Here is a 22019-nt window from a genome sequence, read left to right on the forward strand (position 1 = left end):
TGGCATATATGGCAAATCCTAGTCTTGCTTTCTGTTTATTTTCCATTACGCTTAGTTGTTTATGTTGGAAGGAATAGGAGTGAGTCAGACTCTCGGTTTGGGGAGCAGAAAGCAGTGATTGGCCAGTTTAAGCTACATAATTTCTTCATTCTGTATAACAGCTTGGGTGTCATTGCATGCCAGCCTGTGAATTTATACTCAGGTTTGATCCACTGTATCTTTTAAAAAATATATAGTTATCAAATAATTAAGTAGGAAGAAACCAATAAAGGAATTCCTTGTGATTTTGTTTTGAATTCTTCGGTGACAGGCATTAATGTATTTTTAATCAGCAAGGTGACAAGCAGTATACAGAGGCTTTCAAGTAGAGGCAGTGATCCAGGTCCACAGGCCCTCATCTGCAATTCTGAAATCCAAAAGCTCTGAATACTGGAAATGTTTTCGCAACTCATTTGGGGGCACAACTGGGTTGTGAGCTGGTATGAGGTTATTGATAGTCTTTATTCCATGGATTGTTGATATTTGTGCATTTCAGTGGAAATTTTAATGGTTTTGAATAGGATGTTACTCCAGACCCTTCTTGGTATTTTACATGGGATATGGGATATATACCATATTATCCTTTTGTAAATTGGAAAAATCGTGAATTTCACAATACATCTGGCACCAGAGGATTGTATGGGAAACTGCCCAGGCTGTTACAACAGCGTCAGGCCCCCACTGCCCGACTGTCCCCAGCCTCTCCCACCTTGTAGCCAAGGTGATGTTGAGCCCTCTAGGTTGGGTTCAGAATCGTAAGGCAGGGTGCTCCATGCCTTTAGAGATACTTCCGGTATGGCTGGAGAGACCAGTCCTGGAGTCAAAACTTTAGGATCAGAGAAATCTTGGGGCCTGAGAGATCATCTGCATCATTTTAGGGTGAGAGAATTGTTCAGGAGAGATTGGAATTAACCGACATGTCCAAGGTCATACGTTTTCAGTGATCACTTAATGTTTTAGAGCTTCTCAAAATGATACTCTTTTCAAATTCGAAATTAACCTCTAGGGATATAACTCTGTCATCTTCAATTATATGACATTGGAGAAGAAATGTTTTAAAATTCCAAATGGTTATTTTATGTACTATTATGCAATTTTTGGCACAGTAAATTTGATAGCCCTTATATTTTCTTAATGCTATAACTGTATTATTAAAAACATGAATTTAGAATTTTTGGAATGAGGTTGCCATAGAAATGAAAATAAAATACCAAAAAGACACTTTAGGGTATAGCTAAGAATTTAAAATCCACCACATTTGAAATCAAGCCAATGCCATGACAATTTGCAGGGGAGCAAAGACATATTTGATTGGCTTAAGGATATTTACTGGTATTGTCTTTTGCCCAATTGTGGAATTAAATTGGTAGCTAGGTGTTAGGTCAAATACATGTTTGTAGTTCATGGGTCAATATATTCTTGAGATGTTTGCCCTTGTTTTCTTAAAAGATATAAAAAGGCAGGATGTAGGGTTAGGTGTGTACTATATATGCCAGGATGAATCAAATTAATTCCTTTAATATCTTAATTTATGGAGTGTAGCTAATTTTATACCTTCTCTCTGAGGGCCATGCTTTCCTATTGCCCACCTTCAAAGCAATCACGGAGAAACTGTTGCTGTCAGTAATGTTTGATTAGTAATGAACACTACACTTGGTGGAGGCCTAGTGAGGTGAGGCCCATTAGCTGCCTTGCAGGACTAAAGAGCGATGATAGTGCTTCCATTAGTATTTCTGTCTAAGGACTTGGAGAGCCTCAGAGATCATACTTTTTATAATGAAATTAGAAATTATTTATTTTACTGAGAATTGTTATTTTAAGTTCATTAACTGCAGTTGTAGAGGTGGAGGGAATGCAATTTGTCTAGAGTGTCAGCTGAGGTAGAAGAAGTAGGATTATGATCAGAGAGCATAGGAATGCTGTGTAAATACCCTATCTCATCCTGCACCACCTGCCTGACAACAGAGAGTGGACAGACTCAGAGACATTCAGGAGCAGGACAAAAGAGATGGACGGGGAGTCACAGTGGGCACTGGCGCTCGGGAGCCTGGTGGAGGGAGCAGAGGCACAGGTGGTCTTCCTAGCGGCCACCCTATTTGAAATGATATCTTGCCCCTCCTTGCAGGGATTTTTCTTTTATTTATTTATTTGACCGTGCTGTGCAGCATACGAGATCTTAGTTCCCTGAGTAGGGGTCGAACTCGTGCCCCCTGCATTGGGAACACGGAGTCTTAACCCCTGGACCACGAGGGAAGTCCCAGGGATTTTATTTCTTTGATTTACTACTGTATCTTCATTTTGTAAAAATAGCGGTTGGCACCTGGTAGGTGCTTAGTAAATATCTGTTGAACAAGTGAACTAATGAAGGATGAGTTCCAGATTTCTGGCTTGAGCAGCTGGATAGGTGGGGCTGACGTTTCCTAACACTGGGAAGTCGGAGTTGGAGTAGGAGCAGGTGTGGAGGAAGATGTATCAGCTGATGGGTCCAGGGCTTCGGTATGTCAAGAAACAGGAAGGAATCCAATGGCAAACACTAGACTAGGGAAATATTTACAATAAATTATGTGGATGCCATCTTTAATATGTAAAGAGTACATGAAAACCAATTAGAAAAGATCACTAATGTTAGTAAATAAATGGTAGTATAAACATGAGTAGAAAATCCACAAAGGATACAAATATTTGAAAAAAATATTCAACCTTATTAATACTAAAGAATGCAAACTAAATCAGTATGACAATTTCTCTCTCATCAAATTATTAACAATTTTAAATAATGAGAATAGCAATGAACTGGTCAGAATGTAAATTTGTGCAGAGTTTTTGCGAAGTAATTTGGCAGAATGTATCAAGTGTCTTAACATGTTTATATCTTTTGATCAAATAATTCTGTTTCTGGAAGTGTATCATAAGGAAGCCTGAGAAAAGCCTCTCCTGCCATGTACTCTTCCCCATCTGCTTACTTGACTCTGAAACCCTGTCTTACTTGTGAAGTACCCCTGGGGTGGCACAGGTAACAGGCGACTGAAGACCGGCTGTAGAAGCAGAGGGCTGCGTATGTCTGGGAACATTTTAACAACTGGAAAACTCATCAGTGAGTTTCATATTGAATTATTTGTTTTTTCTGTTGTGTTTCTAGATGAAGACCGTCAGCGTTGCCTTAGTTTTGTGCCTGAATGTTGGTGTGGACCCTCCAGATGTGGTGAAGACTACTCCGTGTGCACGTTTGGAATGCTGGATTGGTAAGCATGGGTCCCTCTCTTACAGCCTGTTGCAGGGGTCACTGCGTGGCGTTCTGGGCTTGGCAGGGCTTGCCTCCACTGTCCTGGTCCAGTGCAGGCCTGTGATTGGTTTGTGTAAATCTGAAGATTTTATTTCATTTTGCAGTTATATAACCTTTAGGCTATTTTAGATACATTCACTTATGATTTGCAGTGGAGAAAGTGTCTCAAGAAAAATTGATAAGGTAATGACTATTGGATTATATAATTTTCTCCTTTAAATTTGTCCTGCATCTGGCATGTAGTACAAGCTTTATTTATTTATTTATTGATAGATTGATTGATTGATTGCTGTGTTGGGTCTTCGTTTCTGTGCGTGGGCTTTCTCTAGTTGCGGCGAGCGGGGGCCACTCTTCATCGCAGTGCGCAGGCCTCTCACTGTCGCGGCCTCTCTCGTTGCAGAGCACAAGCTCCAGACACGCGCAGGCTCAGTAGTTGTGGCTCACGGGCCTAGGTGCTCCGTGGCATGTGGGATCTTCCCAGACCAGGGCTCGAACCCGTGTCCCCTGCATTGGCAGGCAGATTCTCAACCACTGCGCCACCAGGGAAGCCCAGTACAAGCTATATACACTTAAACCTGAATGACTGATGCCTGCATGCAGGTGCCTCAGTTGCACAGTGAGGAGTCCCACCTAGCTCTTTCCAGGAGGAGGCGAGGCTGTTCTTTGTCGTCATCCTCCTCGGATCATCTTAACACAGTGCTGACTAGAAATGGTGAGTGTCCACAACCTTCACTTGTTTCTGGTCTTAGGGAGAATGCATTAGGCTCCCACCACTAAATAGGGCATTAGCCAAAGTTTTTTTCTGATGCCTTTTCTAACGTAAGAAGTTCACTTCTATTTTTAGTTTGCTGAGAGTTTCTGTCAGGAATCAATGTTGCATCTTATAAAATGCTTTCTCAACATGTTGAGATAATCACCTGGCTTTTCTCCTTTAGTCTGTTGATGTGGTGAATTATATGGATTGATTTTTTGGTTGTTGAGCCAACCTTGAATTTCTGGCATAAACCTCACTTGTATTATCTTTTTCATATGTTCCTGGATTTGACTGCTAATATTCTGTTAAGGAATTTTGCATCTCTGTTTATGAAGGATATTGGTCTATAGTTTTCTCATCTTCTAACATATTTGTTTGGTTTTGGTACCAAAATAATGCTTGGTCTCATTAAATGAGTTGAGAAGTATTCCCATCTTTTCTTTTTTATGGAAGAGTTTGTATTGATTTGGGTATTATTTCTTCTCTAAATTTTAGTGTAATTTACCAATGAAGCCATCACAGTATGAATTTTCCTTTGTTTCCGTCACTGATTATTCAGCTTTCTCTTGGTAGGATCAGAGCAACCCCCCCCACCCCAGCTTTTTCTATTCTAAGCAAAAGCAGAAATTCCCTTTATCTACTTTAAATAGTAAAAATTACAGACTTATTATAATCTGAATTGGAAAAAAACGTTATTTTTCCCACTTACCTGTCTCGCTACTCTTTGGGGGTGTCTTAGGATGACAGCCTTTGTTTCACAGCCTCCTGCCTGAAGCATAGGCCCCTTGTTCCCCAAGCCCGGTGTCAGTAGCTGTTTTCTGTGGTCAGTTTCCTCAGATGCTTTCTTGGCTCTCTGCCATCCCCTGGTGACTGTGCCGATTGAAATTGACTTCTTATTAGCCACCACTGACTGTTTCCACTTCACTTATCCCTTGTCAAAGCTGAATTTAATCAATTGTTTTCTATTTCCTCCCTCTTTAACTACTCTTCTGTTAGGTTTTTTAACACAGGGCTTCTCAACCTGGATCCTGGTGTGTACTCCTAGGGATGCGTGAGCCCGCTGGGATTGTGTGGTCGGTGGTGTCTGAGTATAGCATTGCACCTTCCGGGCTGAGGGCCCTTGGTTTTTATTAGATTCTCTAGGGGTCCTTTGCATCCTACCCTCCTGTCCCCAAATAGGAATCAAAGAACCCTCCCTCACATCTCACCCAGTCTCTTTGATCAGTATTTATGGGACAATGTTAATGAAAACGCAAAGAATTCCTTACTTCCTTCTTGGTGTGAAATCCAGCAAACGAATAGATTTTTTAATATTGTGTTCTTAAAAAAATTTTGCAATTCAGGTATGCAATCTACTTTGTCATAATTTCGATGGATTTTGAATTCAAAAGGGCACATTGCCTTTTTTTTAGATTTAATTTTATTTATTTATTTGTTTGTTTATTTATGGCTGCATTGCGTCTTTGTTGCTGCGCGGGCTTTTTTAAATTGTGGTGAGTGGGGGCCACTCTTTGTTGCGGTGCGCGGGCTTCTCCTTGCAGTGGCTTCTCTTGTTGCGGAGCATGGGCTCCAGGTGTGCAGGCTTCAGTAGTTGTGGCCCGCGGGCTCAGTGGTTGTGGCATACAGGCTTAGTTGCTCCACGGCATGTGGGATCTTCCCGGACCAGGGATCAAACCCGTGTCCCCTGCGTTGGCAGGCGGATTCTTATCCGCTGCACCACCAGGGAAGTCCCCACATTGCCTTTTTTAAGTTGAAAAAATTTCGCTTGGCTTTTGTTAAAAAGTGGGTCCTTATGTTGGTGATTTTAACAATATGGGATAAGAAAAAAAAACCTCTTAGAGATTTGATTCAGCAAATTTGTAATGGTGTCTAGCAGCCTGTATTTTAATTTTTATTTTGAAAAAGCATTTTCAAAAGTTGCAAGTAGAGCACTAAGCAGTGTTTTTCCTGATTCATTTGAAAGTAAGCTGCTGAAATGATGCTCCATCACCTTGGAATCCTTTAGTGTGTGATTCCTACAAACGAGTTTCTTTCATAATGACAACTCGGTCTTCACAGACAGGGGATTAACATGGATGCCCTGCTACTGGGTTAGCCTCAGGCTGCGCTCAAGTTTGCCAGGTGTCCCCATAAGGTCCTTTATGGCACAAGGACCCTTCGCTGTATCACCCATTGCCCTTAATTTAGTCTCATTCAGGCTGCAGCAGGCCTCAGTCTTTCCTTAACCTTCATGACCTTGACATTCAGAAGATCACCAGTGCTCTGTTTAGCAGAACAACCCTGATGTTTCCTCGGGATTAAATTTTGTTTATGCCTCTTTGGCAAGAGTGTCATGGAAGAGATCCGCCTTCCTCTGTGGTGTCCTGTCAGGTGGCACGTGACTTTGATTTATCCCATTGCTGGTTATGTAACTCTTTTATCACTTGATTAAGTTGGTGTGGTACCTGAACTTCAGCTGTGAAATTCGCCCCCTTCCCTTTTGTAGTTAATAAGTATTTTGAGGGAAGAGGTACTTTGGCTGCGTTAATATTTCTTTCCTCATCAGACTTTCAGTTTATTCAATTTGAACTCATGGTTTCCTTTTTTATATTTTATATATTTTTATTCCTATTTTATATTATAATCAGTGGATTATAGTCCAATATTACCATCATTTATCTTGATACTCCACTTGTTTCCCATTTAGCTAGTGGGAACCCATTCCCACTGGCTTATATGGCCTTTTGTCTTGTTTCCATCGTCCTTAGAGTTACATCTGTACTTTCTGTCTCATCTTGTCTTTCCCTGCTCCATTCCTGGGATCAGCCATTTCTCCAAGGAGCCCAGTTCCTTTTAGTGGCAAATAGAATTTGAAAACCGAGATCTGGGTTCTAGGTGTTCTTATTGGAGCTGTGTACTGTGTTGTTTCTCCCATTGCCTCTCTCATTGGACGGAGCAAGGGAATGCACACATGCACACATGTGCATAATATATGTATGTGTTTCTGTGTGGACACACATTCATATCTATATTTCAGTATTATCTATACAAATAAAAAACATGCATTACATTAGTGCCTCCCATTCCAAACCAATAGGAATTTTCCGTATTTATCACTCTTCCTCTGACAGTGAGAACCTTGGTATCCTTCATCCTTAATATATTTACTAATTTGATGAATCCTCCTCTGTGAACCAACTTCTTATCCCTGTCATCATACTTCTTTATTTTATACCCAGCTTCTTCCCCCACAGGTGTCCGTCCTCCTCATTGCCTGGGCTCCGATACCCCATATGGGTCACCACTCCACGGACATACCTTCTTTCCTTCCCCCGTACAGGCTCTGAGCCCCTGATTGGACTTGACAGCTCATTCTGGCCTGCCACAGTTACCCTCATCCTAGAGCAGGTGCCAACCTTGCCCAGACCTGCCTCTCCCCCCAATGGCTTTAGGATTGTTCAAGAAGGGATTTCAACATTTTCAACAAGTGCTTTAGGTTTCAGGCTTGGCTAGCTCAAGGGATGATGATATATCAGTAACCAAGATGGAGAGTTGGGGGCCAGCTGGGCTGGGGAGATAATGGGATTACATTTTGTGTAAGGTAAGGTGCTTCTGGAATGCTCAGAGTAGAGCCACCTTCCAGCAGACAGCTGGAAAGACCTCTCTGGTTGGAGAAAGGGATTTGGGGGACGTCACCTGCTGAGAATGTGCAGTGACTAGAGGGAGAGGAGCAGAGCCAGGCCGTGAGTGAGTGGGGAGGGGTGCCGCCTGTGACAGAGACCCCTCTGGGTGGGCAGAGGTAGGAGGAGGGCCGGGTGCCACTGGATGAGAGTTTCAGGTTGGCATTGTCACAAGCTGTGGCTGCGGTTGAGTGAGAGATGCTGGGAGCCTGTAAAGCGAAGGGGAGAGGTACAGTGAAGGCTTGGCTGGCGAGGCAAGGAGACCCAGGCTTGATGACGGGTTGGTTCTGCCATTTTCAGGATGGGAATACCTGGAGTATGTCATGGGTGGGGAAGGAGTCCCTAGGAAGACCCCCTGCAGGGGTTGGTGCCTTCACATAACCTAAAAAGCTGTTTCCGTTTAGAAGGCAACCAATCAATGTTTTATATGTGGTCTTAGCATTTTGTGCTCTGTCAGCAGAATTCAAAAGGTTTTGCACTCGTCAAGACCCCAGCTTATTCATTCCAGCTGTTTCACTCAGTGAGTTCCTTAACCATTTGGGACCTTAGTTTCCTCATCTGCAAAATGGAGCTGATGATGGCGCCCACCTTTTGGCTGGAGGGCGATTAACTGGAGCGTGAACTGGGCTTAGCATGGGGACTGCCCTCAGCCAGGAGCAGCCCCCACGGGCCTGCACCCGCCTCCCCACCCCACCCAGCAGGCCAAGGTGCAGGGTGGGAGCTTGAGCTCTTCCTGCGTCTGTGCTACCTCTGCTCCGTTCTGTGTGCTCGCCCCAAAAGAGAGGGGAAAGAACCCTGTGCTTCTGTGCACAGGGCTGGGTAGGGATTACGAGTTGATTGCTTTATGGCTGCAGACACACATCAAACTGGTGAGACTGTGCTGGTTGAAACTGCCCTGATCTCAGGGATAAGAGGTCTGGGAGCTTGAGAAATAGACAGATTCTTACTTTCCAGTCCGTTTTTGTGTACCTGTGTGTGCACAGTCTCCATACACGTTGGGGAGAATCCTACTTCCGGAGGCTCAGAGGATGTAAGAGTCCCTGAAGTGGCCCTTTAGGTTTTTGTGTGGTGCCAGAACAAGCGAGTAGAGGTTGTACCACAGTACTCTGCAGTGATGGCCTGCCCTCCCTGCTGGACTGTTACACAGCCAAGGCCCGGCTTCCGAGCTCCAGCTGAGGGAGGAGGAAAGGCGCACAGGCCCTGAGTAGCCCAGCAGGAGTGTGTGTGCAGACATGAGGCCGTAGGAGTGGTCCGGGAGCTAAACGCCTCTCCCCGCCCCACCCCTCTGTTCCTGTAGATAATAAGATGCTGTTTTATTTCTTGGAGGCGACACTCAGGGAAGCAGGGGGGAAGCTGTTTTGTTTTATGGCCCCACATTAAAGTAAAAACAATCCCGCTAAAGAACGGTGCTCCTATACCTGCTGGAGAAATCTGTGTTTTAAAACAGTGTAGATGAGCTGAGTGCTGAACAGGAGGGAGTATAATTTAGCCTTGATGTCTTTTATGTCTAGCTAATGGTAGCCGTGTATCACAGGTAAGAAGGCTATGGGTTTGTCGGATGCTTGGGAATTTGGTTATCCTAAGGAAATATTTGGGAGGCACTTTGCTTTGTTTCCCTTATTCCTTAGAGAAAAGCATTTTCTTCTTCCCTCCATACAAGTGGGCATTAAGAGACCTGTGTTGATGAGCTAAAAATAGTGGTGGTAGGCCTTTGCGTGTCGCTCTTGGTTTTACAGACACTTTCACAGACTGTCGTCTGATTCTTACATCAGACTTGGGCTTGAGAGATAGTCGAGTTGGTCAACAGATGTTTGTTAAGTAGAGATCTACGTGTTAAGTGTAGAGGTATACACAGAAGAAATGTAGGTCGTGATCCTTGGGATTTCGCTGGAGACAAGAAGAGAGCAAGGGAGACAGACCCCTCGAGCTCAGCAGATGTGGGGGAGTTGGAATGGGCCACACGGGTTGGGGGGGCTGCATGGGAGGTGAGAGTGATGGACCCCGGGAAGAGAAGGAGCCTGGCAGTGGGGACCGAGCCCTGGGAGTGCTTGCTGGGCTCGCCCGGGCCCTGCTGCTGGATGCTGGCGCACGCCCCATGCCTGCACCTGGGACCCTTGCTCTAAGGGGCTCCTGGTTTAAACCCTGTTTTCTGTGTCCGGTGACACCAGCCTCTTGTAGTAGTGTCTGGGTTTCCCCCGAAGGAGGACTGTGTAACTGCTCGGAGCCTCCCTTCCTCTCTACTGTGCAAAGTGACTTTTGTGTAAGCAGCGAGGCCCATACTTAAAACAGGGCGTCCCAACCACCCCCTCAGCTCTTTTGAGAACACATCCAGCTCTTGGTGTTTGTATACAACACAGCAAAAGACAACAGGGACCTGGTCTACTTGTGGATATGTGGGGAGGGAGGTTGAGTGGTTAGGATGGGGCTTAATTGTAGAGAAGGCTCCTGCAGGATTCTGGCTCCCTTCCTAGGACCCTCAGGTACTGGGAGGATCAGGGTTGGGCCATTAGCCAGAGCGTTACTGCCATGGTCCATACAGCTGAGGGGCTCCCAGCTCTGTCCTTGAGCTCAGTGAGATGAAATGCCTGTCACTCTGTGCGCTACTACTTATAAAATGTATGTAGATGATATTATGGCTAATAGAATACAGAGCCATTAAAAACCGTTTCTGATTTCAGTGGCCTTTTTGCCATTAAGTACTTTCTCAAGCAAAAATTAGTTACACAACTGATTAGTGGCAGAGTCCTTGAAAGACATATAAAGAAATTTGCACTTGATCTGGGAGGCAGTGCTCAGCTAATAAATCGATGAACAAATACTTAGGAAATGTCCACTAAATACAAGCTACAAAGAAGTACAAACGTTCCTTGAGCAGTGAGCTCTACATGTTTCTAAAATTTCAATTTGTACTGAAGGATAGCATATGTTCAGGAAGATGCACTGATTCAAGTATGTAGTTGATAACTTTTCCCAAACTGATCAGACCCAGATCAAGAAACAATATTATCAGCGGCCTGGAAGCCCATCTTGTCTCTTGTCACCTTCTAGTCACCCAGGCCCTGGGCTCCACTGTATTGACAGCGCCTGTTATCTCCGCTGATTTTGCATGTTATCTAAATGGGAGCATTCAGGAGGCACCATAGGCCTTTTGGGGGAGGGACATCATAGAAGTATTATTTTAGAAGGATGCACTCTGCTGGTCTGTTGAGAGGAGACAGGTCAGTGGGTTGAGGAGACAGGGCAGTGAGCCCTACTGCGCTCCCTGGCCTCTGCCCTCTGCTCTCTGCAGCGTCTTCAGGAGCTGGCTGGGAGCAGGGAGTCTCAGTAGTGTCAACGTGAGGTGCTGCTGGTTGGACCGATACAGTCGTAGCTGATGGTTGTAGTGACCATCACGTAGTGACCAACGTAGTTGCAATGATGGGGCACAGGGTCTTTTGAAGGAAAATTGGATAGGACATGGTAGTCGGGTTGTATAAATGTGAAGAAGATGGGGAGGTGAAAAAGGCTCCACTTTTTGGGCTGGCTGAATGCCAGCACCACCAGGAACCTTTGTGACCTTGGACTAAGTCATTTGACTGCTTTAAGCTTCAGCTTTCTCTTCTTTGTTATGAGGTGGGTTGGACTAAGTCCATGTCATTGTGAAGTTCTAAGCGTTATGAAATACAGAGGGTTACGCTGAAAAGCTTGCAGGCAGGGAGATTTATCAAGAGCTAAAATTTTATACAAATGCCAATTACCATCTACTTTTCTTTCCATCCATCTATCCACCCACCCACCCACTGACTCACTCACTAATTCACTTCGTTCATTAAGTAGAAACCCGTGAAGGCATTAGAAGAGAAGTGTTTCATTAAGACAGAACTACAATTTTAAATTTACGTTCTGTCCACTTCACCCTACATCAGATTGATAACATTGTCAGCAGTATCCACCCAGGAATTTAATTTTAGTTTACTTAAGTTATTTAGTTGTTTATTTTAGTAAATGTAGTATTAAATGCACCATTTTAGTCGTCCTCATTCTTTCCCTCTCTTCACCTCCCCTCTCCCACTCACTGTCATATTCTTGGGAGGAAACCATAAAACTAATTGACCGCAGGGATTCCCAGTGGGTGGGATGTGACGGCCTCACTTAGTTGATCACAGCCTGATGGTTTGCCGGTAGCTGCCCCTGCTCCTCCCTTGGGTGGTGGTATTTTGATCCGAGACCAGGGGAAGAAGAGTGGGTGCTGCTGTCGGCCGCCACTACTGACGAGGCTCCAGTGTCTGTTGGGCCGTCGGTGAGGTGCACAGAGAAGTGTGGCGTGCCTCTCTCCAGCTCCCACATGCTTTCCACATGCCCTTGCTGGGAACAATGTGGGGAGGAAGGGGCAGGTGGGGGCCTGGGCTTTCCAGAGGGTGAAGTCCGAGGAGGAGGTGTAGTTTTCGTCCTCCCTGCACTCTGGGCCTTTGGAACTCCCTCCCTTCCCTTTGCCTTTGTCGTGGTTCTTTAGAGGATGTGCCTAAGAGCTGCCACTGATCAATGTGATTCCTGGGCAGGCCTTTATCTTTTTACAGAGAAGGCCACTTCTGTTCTCTTAGCCATAGGTTGCCTATTGCCAGAGTGCTGACCACAAGGGCACTGCATGGAAGTGTGGATGCATGAATTAGATGCATTCAGACCAGCTCTGACATTTACTCTGTTGGTCATCATTCACAGGACATGACCAGCTATTTGACGGCTTCAATTTGTTGAAGCTGTTTTCTGCTTCCCTTTGCTTTGGTTCCCTTTGCTCTGTTTCCCTTCCCTATGCACTTAGGTGGCCCTTAATTTTAACTTTTCAGATCCCAATTCATTCCTGTCTCTTGCCAGTCTTGTGATTCAGATTAGAGCAGCATTGATTGCTGTCATTATAATTCTTTTGAGACCTTAACACTCTGTTCCTGCCATATCAGAGAGAGCTAAAGATTAACATCTAATTTCTTTAGTTATAGATTAAAACAAGTTTACCATAATTCTTCCAGATAAGTTAGTTACAACCCAATTTTCACCAGGTTTCCCTCAGCCAGAGCTGCTCATCAGGTCACTGGCCTCTTCTGAAGCTATTGAATTAGACTTTCCAGGGTGGGGCCTGGCATCTCTATGAAGAGTCCTTGATGACTTTGACATGTCCATGGTAAAGGCCCCTTCCAACTCCAAAGTCCTGTTACTTAATTTTATAATTCATTTTTGTGTTATTTTTATCAAGGTAACATATGCATATCTTAAAATTCGAATAGTACTAAAAGGTAGATTAAGAAAGAGCTCTGTCCTGCTCCCACCCTTCCCAGAGGGGCTACTCTGATTGAGTCCTTTCTTGTCTATACATATATATATAACCTTTTCCCCTGTAGTTACAAATTTGCTAAATTTTCTGTGAACTTATGAGTTTATTTTATTTTTTACATATATTCCAGTACATCTGTCAAATGCTATCAATATTTTTTCCAGTGCTCAGATAATCTGTTACTTTTTTAAAAAACACTCCTCTGGCTCCTGTTGGGCTCCTTGGTCTCTGGATCTGGTACACGGGTGACTTGTGTTTTTTCTTTTTCTGTTTCTCACTGTCTCTTTCTCTCATTTCCTGGATCCTTTGTTGCCTTCTTTTGTGGCCTGTTTCCCAAGAAGAGGAACATGAGATACAGGTTTTGTGTTTACATGTCTGAAAAGACCTGTATTTTACCCTCAGATTTGAATATCAGGTTGAAATTATTTTCACAGAGGATTTGAAGGCATTGCTCTATTTTGTCCAGCTTATAATGCTGTTGGGAAATCCAGAGCTTTTCCCATTCCTGATTCTGTGTTTGTGATCTGATTTTTCTCTATGGATTTTTCTTTGTCTTTCTTTTTTTTTTTTTTGCGGTGCCATGCGGCTTGTGGGATCTTAGTTCCCTGACCAGGGGTCGAACCCAGACCCCGGCAGTGAGAGTCCTAACTACTGGACTGCCAGGGAATTCCTTGTCTTTTGTTTTTTAACAATTGGATTATGATGTGTCAGGGTGTCCTTGGGTTAATCCTGTTTGTGGTTCACTGAGCTTCTGGAATCTGTTAGTTTACATCGCTGACCAAATTGGGGAAGTTAACAGGCATTATATCTTCAACTACTTTTTGAGCTCTGCACTTACTTTTCTCTTTCTGAGACTCTGATGACACTAACATTAGACCTTTTGTTATTGTCCCCCAGTCCCTTTAGGCTCCTTTCTTGGGAGTCATTCCATTTCTACAAAGAGGAATCTCGAATTCTCTACCAGGGCGGGATTGTTCAGCGGTGGCCAGGAGGAGAGGAGAGATTAGCTGATATACTTTGTGGAAGATAGTATTTGAGAGGGATAGTATATTGAGAGGGAGAGTTGGGGCAGAGTTAGTATTAATACATGGAAAACAAGGAGACTGAAAAACAATTCAAGAAAGATGTCATTTTCATACACTACTTGGCTCAGCATTGAATAATATTTCCATAGGCATTACTAATGTAAAACACTGAATATTAATTTAATAAAAATGTGATGTGGTTATGTTGGGAGAATAGGGAATGGGGGAGTGGGATGGTGGCTGAAGAGAGGACAGTTCTGTCCTCTGAGAAGTGAGGCTTGGGATGTGGATGGAGGGGTGTAAGGTCGGATCTTAACAAACGGCACCACGAAACAGAGGAAAGCTTCAAGTGAGCTTTATTAGGGAGCGCTCCCGGGCGAGGTTCACTGGTCCGAGAGAAAGGGGGCCAGAGAAGTCGTGCCCGGGCGAGGGTTGGGCAAGATTTTATAGGGGAAGAAGGGAAAGGGGTGTGGTGAATCTGGGAGGGCGCAGGGTATTCCTTATTTGGTGGTCTTTTCGGGTATCCTGGGGGACCGTTAGTCCCACCCCTCGAAAGGCGGGAAGGCTGGGCTGGTTTCAAAATCCCCAGGTCAGTTCCTGGAACTGGGTGGTCCGGAATGTCTCCAGGGCAGTTTCTGGAACTGGGTGGTCCGGAGAATTTCGTTCTGATGCAACCTGTGGATCTGATTGTGTTCCCCTGCCTCGGGCCAGTTGGCCTTACAGAGGGCCACGACTGCTGCTCTTTTGTTGAAAGCCTTGTGATGCTATCTGCCTTAAGCCAAGTATATATGTATAACTTTGAGTTTAAAGAAGCCCATGGGAATGCTCTGGTTAAAAGGGAGAGGCTGAATATCCTAGAGCATGGAGTTTAGTGTCTGAGAAAGTGGAACGATCTGGAATCCAGAACATAGAGTGGAAGAATTAGTCACAGTTTGGAGGAGAATTAGATAAAAGACGTAGGTATTCTACCTATCCAGTAGTCTAACCTCTTCCTTTGAAAAAAATGCTTTCTGATTGAAATTAGAGACACTGTTGAAAACAGTTTCCTACAGCTGTTAAAGTGTGGTTTGTGGACCACTGGGGGTTCCTGAGACCCCTTCAAGGATCCACGGGGTTGAGACTATTTTGTAATAACATTAAGATGTTACTGGCCTCTCACTCCCTCTTGCGAGAGCACCGGAATCACAACTAACTGCTGAACAGTCATCGACAGGAAGACACTGGAACGCACCAAAAAAGATATCCCACATCCAAAGACAAAGGCGAAACCACAATGAGATGGTAGGAGGGGTGCAATCACAATAAAATCAAATCCCATAACTGCTGAGTGGTTGCCTCACAAACTGGAGAACACTTATACCACAGAAATCCACCCACTGGAGTGAAGGTTCTGAGCCCCACGTCAGGCTTCCCAACCTGGGGTCTGGCCACGGGAGGAGAAATTCCTAGAGAATCAGACTTTGAAGGCTAGTGAGATTTGATTGCAGGACTTTGACAGGACTGGGGGAAACAGAGACTCCACTCTTGGAGGGCACACACAAAGTAGTGTGTGCACCGGGACCCAGGGGAAGGAGCAGTGACCCCATAGGAGACTGAACCGGACCTACCTGCTAGTGTTGGAGGGTCTCCTGCAGAGGCAGGGGGTGGCTGTGGCTCACCGTGGGACATTGGCAGCAGAAGTTCTGGGAAGTACTCCTTGGCATGAGCCCTCCCAGAGTCCACCATTAGCCCCACCAAAGAGCCTGGTAGGCTCCAGTGCTGGGTTGCCTCAGGCCAAACAGCCAACAGGGAGGGAACTCAGCCCCACCCATCAGCAGACGAGTGGATTAAAGTTTTACTGAGCTCTGCCCACCAGAGCAACAGCCAGCTCTACCCACCACCAGTCCCTCTCATCAGGAAGCTTGCACAAGCCTCTTAGATAGCCTCATCCACCAGAGGGCAGACAGCAGAAGCAAGAAGAGCTACAATTCTGCAGCCTGTGGAAGGAAAACCACATTCACAGGAAGATAGACAAAATGAAAAGGCAGAGGACTTTGTACCAGATGAAGGAACAAGATAAAACCCCAGAAAAACAACTAAATGAAGTGGAGATAGGCAACCTTCCAGAAAAAGAATTCAGAATAGTGATAGTGAAGATGATCCAGGACCTCGGAAAAAGAATGGAGGCAAAGATGGGGAAGATGCAAGAAATGTTTAACAAAGACCTAGAAGAATTAAAGAACAAACACCTAGAAGAATTAAAGAACAAACAGAGATGAACAATACAATAGCTGAAATGAAAAATATACTAGAAGGAACCAGTAGCAGAATAACTGAGGCAGAAGAACGGATAAGTGACCTGGAAGACAGAATGGTGGAATTCATTGCCGTGGAACAGGATAAAGAAAGAAGAATGCAAAGAAATGAAGACATCCTAAGAGACCTCTGGGACAATATTAAATGCACCAACATTCACATTATAGGGGTCCCAGAAGGAGAAGAGAGAGAGAAAGGACCCGAGAAAATATTTGAAGAGATTATAGTCGAAAAGTTCCCTAACATGGGAAATGAAATAGCCACCCAAGTCCAGGAAGCGCAGAGAGTCCCAGGCAGGATAAACCCAAGGAGAAACACACTGAGACACTCAGTCATCAAACTGACAAAAATTAAAGACAAAGAAAAATTATTGAAAGCAACAAGGGAAAAATGACAACATACAGGGGAACTCCCATAAGGTTAACAGCTGGTGTCTCAGCAGAAACTCTACAAGCCAGAAGGGAGTGGCACGATATATTTAAAGTGATGAAAGGGAAGAACCTACAACCAAGATTACTCTACCCAGCAAGGATCTTATTCATATTTGACAGAGAAATCAAAAGTTTTACACACAAGCAAAAGCTAAGAGAATTCAGCACTACCAAACCAGCTCTACAGCAAATGCTAAAGGAACTTCTCTAAGTGGGAAACACAAGAGAAGAAAAGAACCTACAAAAACAAACCAGTAACAATTAAGAAAATGGTAATAGGAACATACATATCGATAATTACCTTAAACATGAATGGATTAAATGCTTCAACCAAAAGACACAGGCTCGCTGAATGGGTACCAAAACAAAACCCATATATATACTGCCTACAAGAGACCCACTTCAGACCTAGGGACACATACAGACTGAAAGTGAGGGGATGGAAAAAGATATTCCATGCAAATGGAAATCAAAAGAAAGCTGGAGTAGGAATACTCATATCAGATAAAATAGACTTTAAAATAAACAATGTTCCAAGAGACAAGGAAGGACACTGCATAATGATCAAGGGATCAATCCAAGAAGAAGATATAACAATTATAAATATATATGCACGCAACATAGGAGCACCTCAATACATAAGGCAACTGCTAACAGCTATAAAAGAGGAAATCGACAATAACACAATAATAGTGGGGGACTTTTAACACCTCACTTACACCGATGGACAGATCATCCAGACAGAAAATTAATGAAACACAAGCTTTAAATGACACAATACACCAGATAGATTTAATAGACATTTATAGGACATTCCATCCTATAATGTCCTATATTACACTTTCTTCTCAAGTGCACACGGAACATTCTCCAGGATAGATTACATCTTGGGTCACAAATCAAGCCTCAGTAAATTTAAGAAAATTGAAATCATATCAAGCATCTTCTCTGAGCACAGTGCTATGAGATTAGAAAGCAATTACAGGGAAAGAAACATAAAAAAACACAAACACGTGGTGGGTAAACAATGTGTTACTAAATAACCAAGAGATCACTGAAGAAATCAAAGAGGAACTCAAAAAATGCCTAGAGACAAATTACAATGAAAACACAACGATCCAAAACCCATGGGATGCGGCAAAAGCAGTTCTAAGAGAGAAGTTTATAGCAATATGACCCAACCTCAAGAAACAAGAAAAATCTCAAATAAACAATGTAACCTTACACCTAAATGCACTAGAGAAAGAAGAACAAACAAAACCCAAAATTAGTAGAAGGAAAGAAATCATAAAGATCAGGCAGAAATAAATGAAATAGAAACAAAGAAAATAATAGCAAAGATCAATAAAACTAAAAGCTGGTTCTTTGAGAAGATAAACAAAATAGATAACCCTTTAGCCAGACTCATCAAGAAAAAGAGGGAGAGGACTCAAATCAATAAAATTAGAAATGAAAAAGGAGAAGTGGGGCTTCCCTCGTGGCGCAGTGGTTGAGAGTCCGCCTGCCGATGCAGGGGACACGGGTTCGTGCCCCGGTCCGGAAAGATCCCACATGCCGCAGAGCAGCTGGGCCCATGAGCCATGGCCACTGAGCCTGCACGTCCGGAGCCTGTGCTCCACAACGGGAGAGGCCACAACAGTGAGAGGCTCGCGTACCACAAAAAAAAAAAAAGGAGAAGTTACAATGGACACCACAGAAATACAAAGCATCATAAGAGACTACTACAAGCAACTCTATACCAATAAAATGGACAACCTGGAAGAAATGGACAAATTCTTAGAAAGGTGTAACCTTCCAAGACTGTACCAGGAAGATATAGAAAATATAAACAGACCAATCACAAGTAATGAAATTGAAACTGTGATTAAAAAAAACTTACAACAAACAAAAGTCCAGGACCAGTGGCTTCACAGATGAATTCTATCAAACATTTAGAGAAGAGCTAACACCCATCCTTCTCAAACTCTTCCCAAAAATTGCAGAGGAAAGAACACTCCCAAACTCATTCTCCAAGGCCACCATCACCCTTATACCAAAACCAGACAAAGATACTACAAAAAAAGAAAATTACAGACCAATATCACTGATGAATATAGATGCAAAAATCCTCAACAAAATACTAGGAAAGAGAATCCAACAACACATTAAAAGGATCATTCACCATGATCAAGTGGGATTTCTTCCAGGGATGCAGGATTCTTCAATGTACGCAAATCAATCAGCGTGATACACCATATTAACAACTTGAAGATGAAAAACCAGATGATCATCTCAATAGATGCAGAAAAAGCTTTTGACAAAATTCAACACCCATTTATGATAAAAACTCTCCAGAAAGTGGGCATAGAGGGAACCTACCTCAACATAATAAAGGCCATATACCACAAACCCACAGCAAACATCATTCTCAATGGTGAAAAACTGAAAGCATTTCCTCTAAGATCAGGAACGAGACAAGGATGTCCACTCTCGCCACTATTATTCAACATAGTTTTGTAAGTCCTAGCCACGGCAATCAGAGAAGAAAAAGAAATAAAAGGAATACAAATTGGAAAAGAAGAAGTACAACTGTCACTGTTTGCAGATGACATGATACTATACATAGAGAATCCTAAAGATGCCACCAGAAAACTAGAGATAATCAATGAATTTGGTAAAGTTGCAGGATACAAAATTAATGCACAGAAATCTCTTGCATTCCTATACACTAATGATGAAAAATCCGAAAGAGAAATTAAGGAAACAATCCCATTCACCATTGCAACAAAAAGAATAAAATACCTAGGAATAAACCTACCTAAGGAGGTAAAAGACCTGTACTCAGAGAACTATAAGGCACTGATGAAAGAAATCAAAGATGACACAAACAGATGGATATACCATGTTCTTGGATTGGAAGAATCAATATTGTGAAAATGACTATACTATCCAAAGCAATCTACAGATTCAATGCAATCAACCCCTATCAAATTACCAGTGGCATTTTTTACAGAACTAGAACAAAAAAATCTTAAAATTTGTATGGAGACACAAATAGCCAAAGCAGTCTTGAGGGGAAAAAGTGGAGCTGGAGGAGTCAAGAGTCAGACTCCTGACTTCAGACTATACTACAAAGCTACAGTAATCAAGACAATATGGTACTGGCACAAAAACAGAAATATAAGATCAATGGAACAGGATAGAAAGCCTAGAGATAAACCCACACACCTGTGGTTAACTAATCTATGACAAAGGAGGCAAGGATATACAATGGAGAAAATACAGTCTCTTCAATAAGTGGTGCTGGGAACACTGGACAGCTACATGTAAAAGAATGAAATTAGAACACTCCCTAACACCATACACAAAAATAAACTCAAAATGGATTCAAGACCTAAATGTAAGACCAGACACTATAAAACTCTTAGAGGAAAACATAGGAAGAACACTCTTTGACATAAATCACAGCGAGATCTTTTTTGATCCACCTCCTAGAGTAATGGAAATAAAAACAAAAATAAACAAATGGGATCTAATGAAACTTAAAATCTTTTGCAAAGCAAAGGAAACTATAAGCAAGACAAAAATCAACCCTCAGAATGGGAGAAAGTATTTGCAAACAAATCAACGGGCAAAGGATTAATCTCCAAAATATATAAACAGCTCATGCAGCTCAATATTAAAGAAACAACCCAATCAAAAAATGGGCACAAGACCTAAATAGACATTTCTCCAAAGAAGACATACAATGGCCAAGAAGCACATGAAAAGCTGCTCAACATCACTAATTATTAGAGAAATGCAAATCAAAACTACAGTGAGGTATCACCTCACACTAGTTAGAATGGGCATCATCAGAAAATCTACAAACAACAAATGCTGGAGAGGGTGTAGAGAAAAGGGAATCCTCTTGAACCGTTGGTGGGAATGTAAGTTGATATAGCCACCATGGAGAACAGTATGGAGGTTCCTTAAAGAACTAAAAACAGAATTACCATATGATCCAGCAATCCCACTACTGGGCATATACCCTGAGAAAACCATCACTCAAAAAGACACATGCACCCCAATGTTCATTGCAGCACTATTTACAACAGCCAGGTCATGGAAGCAACCTAAATGCCCATCGACAGATGAATGGATAAAGAAGATGTGGTTCCTATGTGCAATGGAATATTACTCAGCCGTAAAAAGGAACGAAATTGGGTCATTTGTAGAGACGTGGATGGATCTAGAGACTCATACAGAGTGTATTACTTTTAAATGAATAAAGATATATTTTAAAAATTTCTCATCTAAATTTTGAATATAGTAAATGCCGATAGGTACAACCACATAAACAAAAGTTCTTTGGGACACTCCACGATTTTAGAGTGTGAAAAGGACTCAAGACCAAATAAATTTCAGGACTTGCTGGTCTAGAGTTATTTGCTCTAGAAGCTCCTCCTGAAGTGAATAGGTAAACCCAGAATGAATAGGTGTACAGGACCCCTTGTCCACAGGGTGGGTCTCTGTTTCCACAGAATCACAGCCTGGGCCTGAATAGGAGCACAAGATAAAGCAGTAAGAGGGCAAGAGAACCATAGGTGCTGAAATAACAAACGTGGATGAAAGGAAACAATCACGGGGCCAGTGATGTTAATTAAAACAATTTTCTCTAGAAAGGTGAAGAGTTGTGGCTTTTCAGTCTATTCGGGTGCCTTAGTGGTTCCATAAGTCTGGCTAAACACAGGTAAACCTCAAGCCCTGTTGTGTTGTCTTTAGTCAGAGGTGACTTTGAAGTGACTTGTGTGAGAGGAAACTCTGAAAGAGAGATTTAGCAAGGAGGAAATGCACAAATAAAGAACTTTCTCCTTCTCATTGCTTTCCCAGATCCTCTGTCAATGGGTCCTCAGAAAGCCCTGGAAACCATTGGTGCGAATTTACAGAAGCAGTACGAGAACTGGCAGCCAAGGGTAAGTTCTTTATGTGCTTTCCTTTTTCTTTCTTACGGGGAAATTTAGTTTCTTGATTTTAAACAATCTTTGAATCCAGATCCTCACCTCATATAATCCAGTGATTGGACACTCCCCGTGGCAGGCTTGCAACCCCTTTCTGTCTTTTGATGTGCTCCATGGATTCATAATGAAGCACATGCCCTAGTGTGAGCCATTAATTGGATAGTCTGTTATTTATTTTGCCTACGCTTTCCCCTGAAATATTTGGAAAAGAAAAAGTATTTTTCATGTTACTCTTAAGTCGCGGTTTTT

General features: G+C 43.0%; 1 protein-coding gene across 2 annotated transcripts in view; it reads left to right on the forward strand.

Annotated features, from left to right (window-relative positions):
• The window catches only part of RPTOR (regulatory associated protein of MTOR complex 1), a 343232-nt gene that overhangs the window by 72307 nt on the left and 248906 nt on the right, over positions 1–22019 (forward strand). For both annotated transcript variants that reach the window (XM_065898159.1, XM_065898160.1), the window contains exons 2-3: positions 3179–3281; positions 21643–21725. In XM_065898159.1, the coding sequence (XP_065754231.1) occupies positions 3179–3281; positions 21643–21725 (186 nt within the window). The remainder of the gene's footprint in view (positions 1–3178; positions 3282–21642; positions 21726–22019) is intronic.

This window comes from Phocoena phocoena, chromosome 19, assembly GCF_963924675.1.
Source record: "Phocoena phocoena chromosome 19, mPhoPho1.1, whole genome shotgun sequence".
Classification (NCBI taxonomy): domain Eukaryota; kingdom Metazoa; phylum Chordata; class Mammalia; order Artiodactyla; family Phocoenidae; genus Phocoena; species Phocoena phocoena.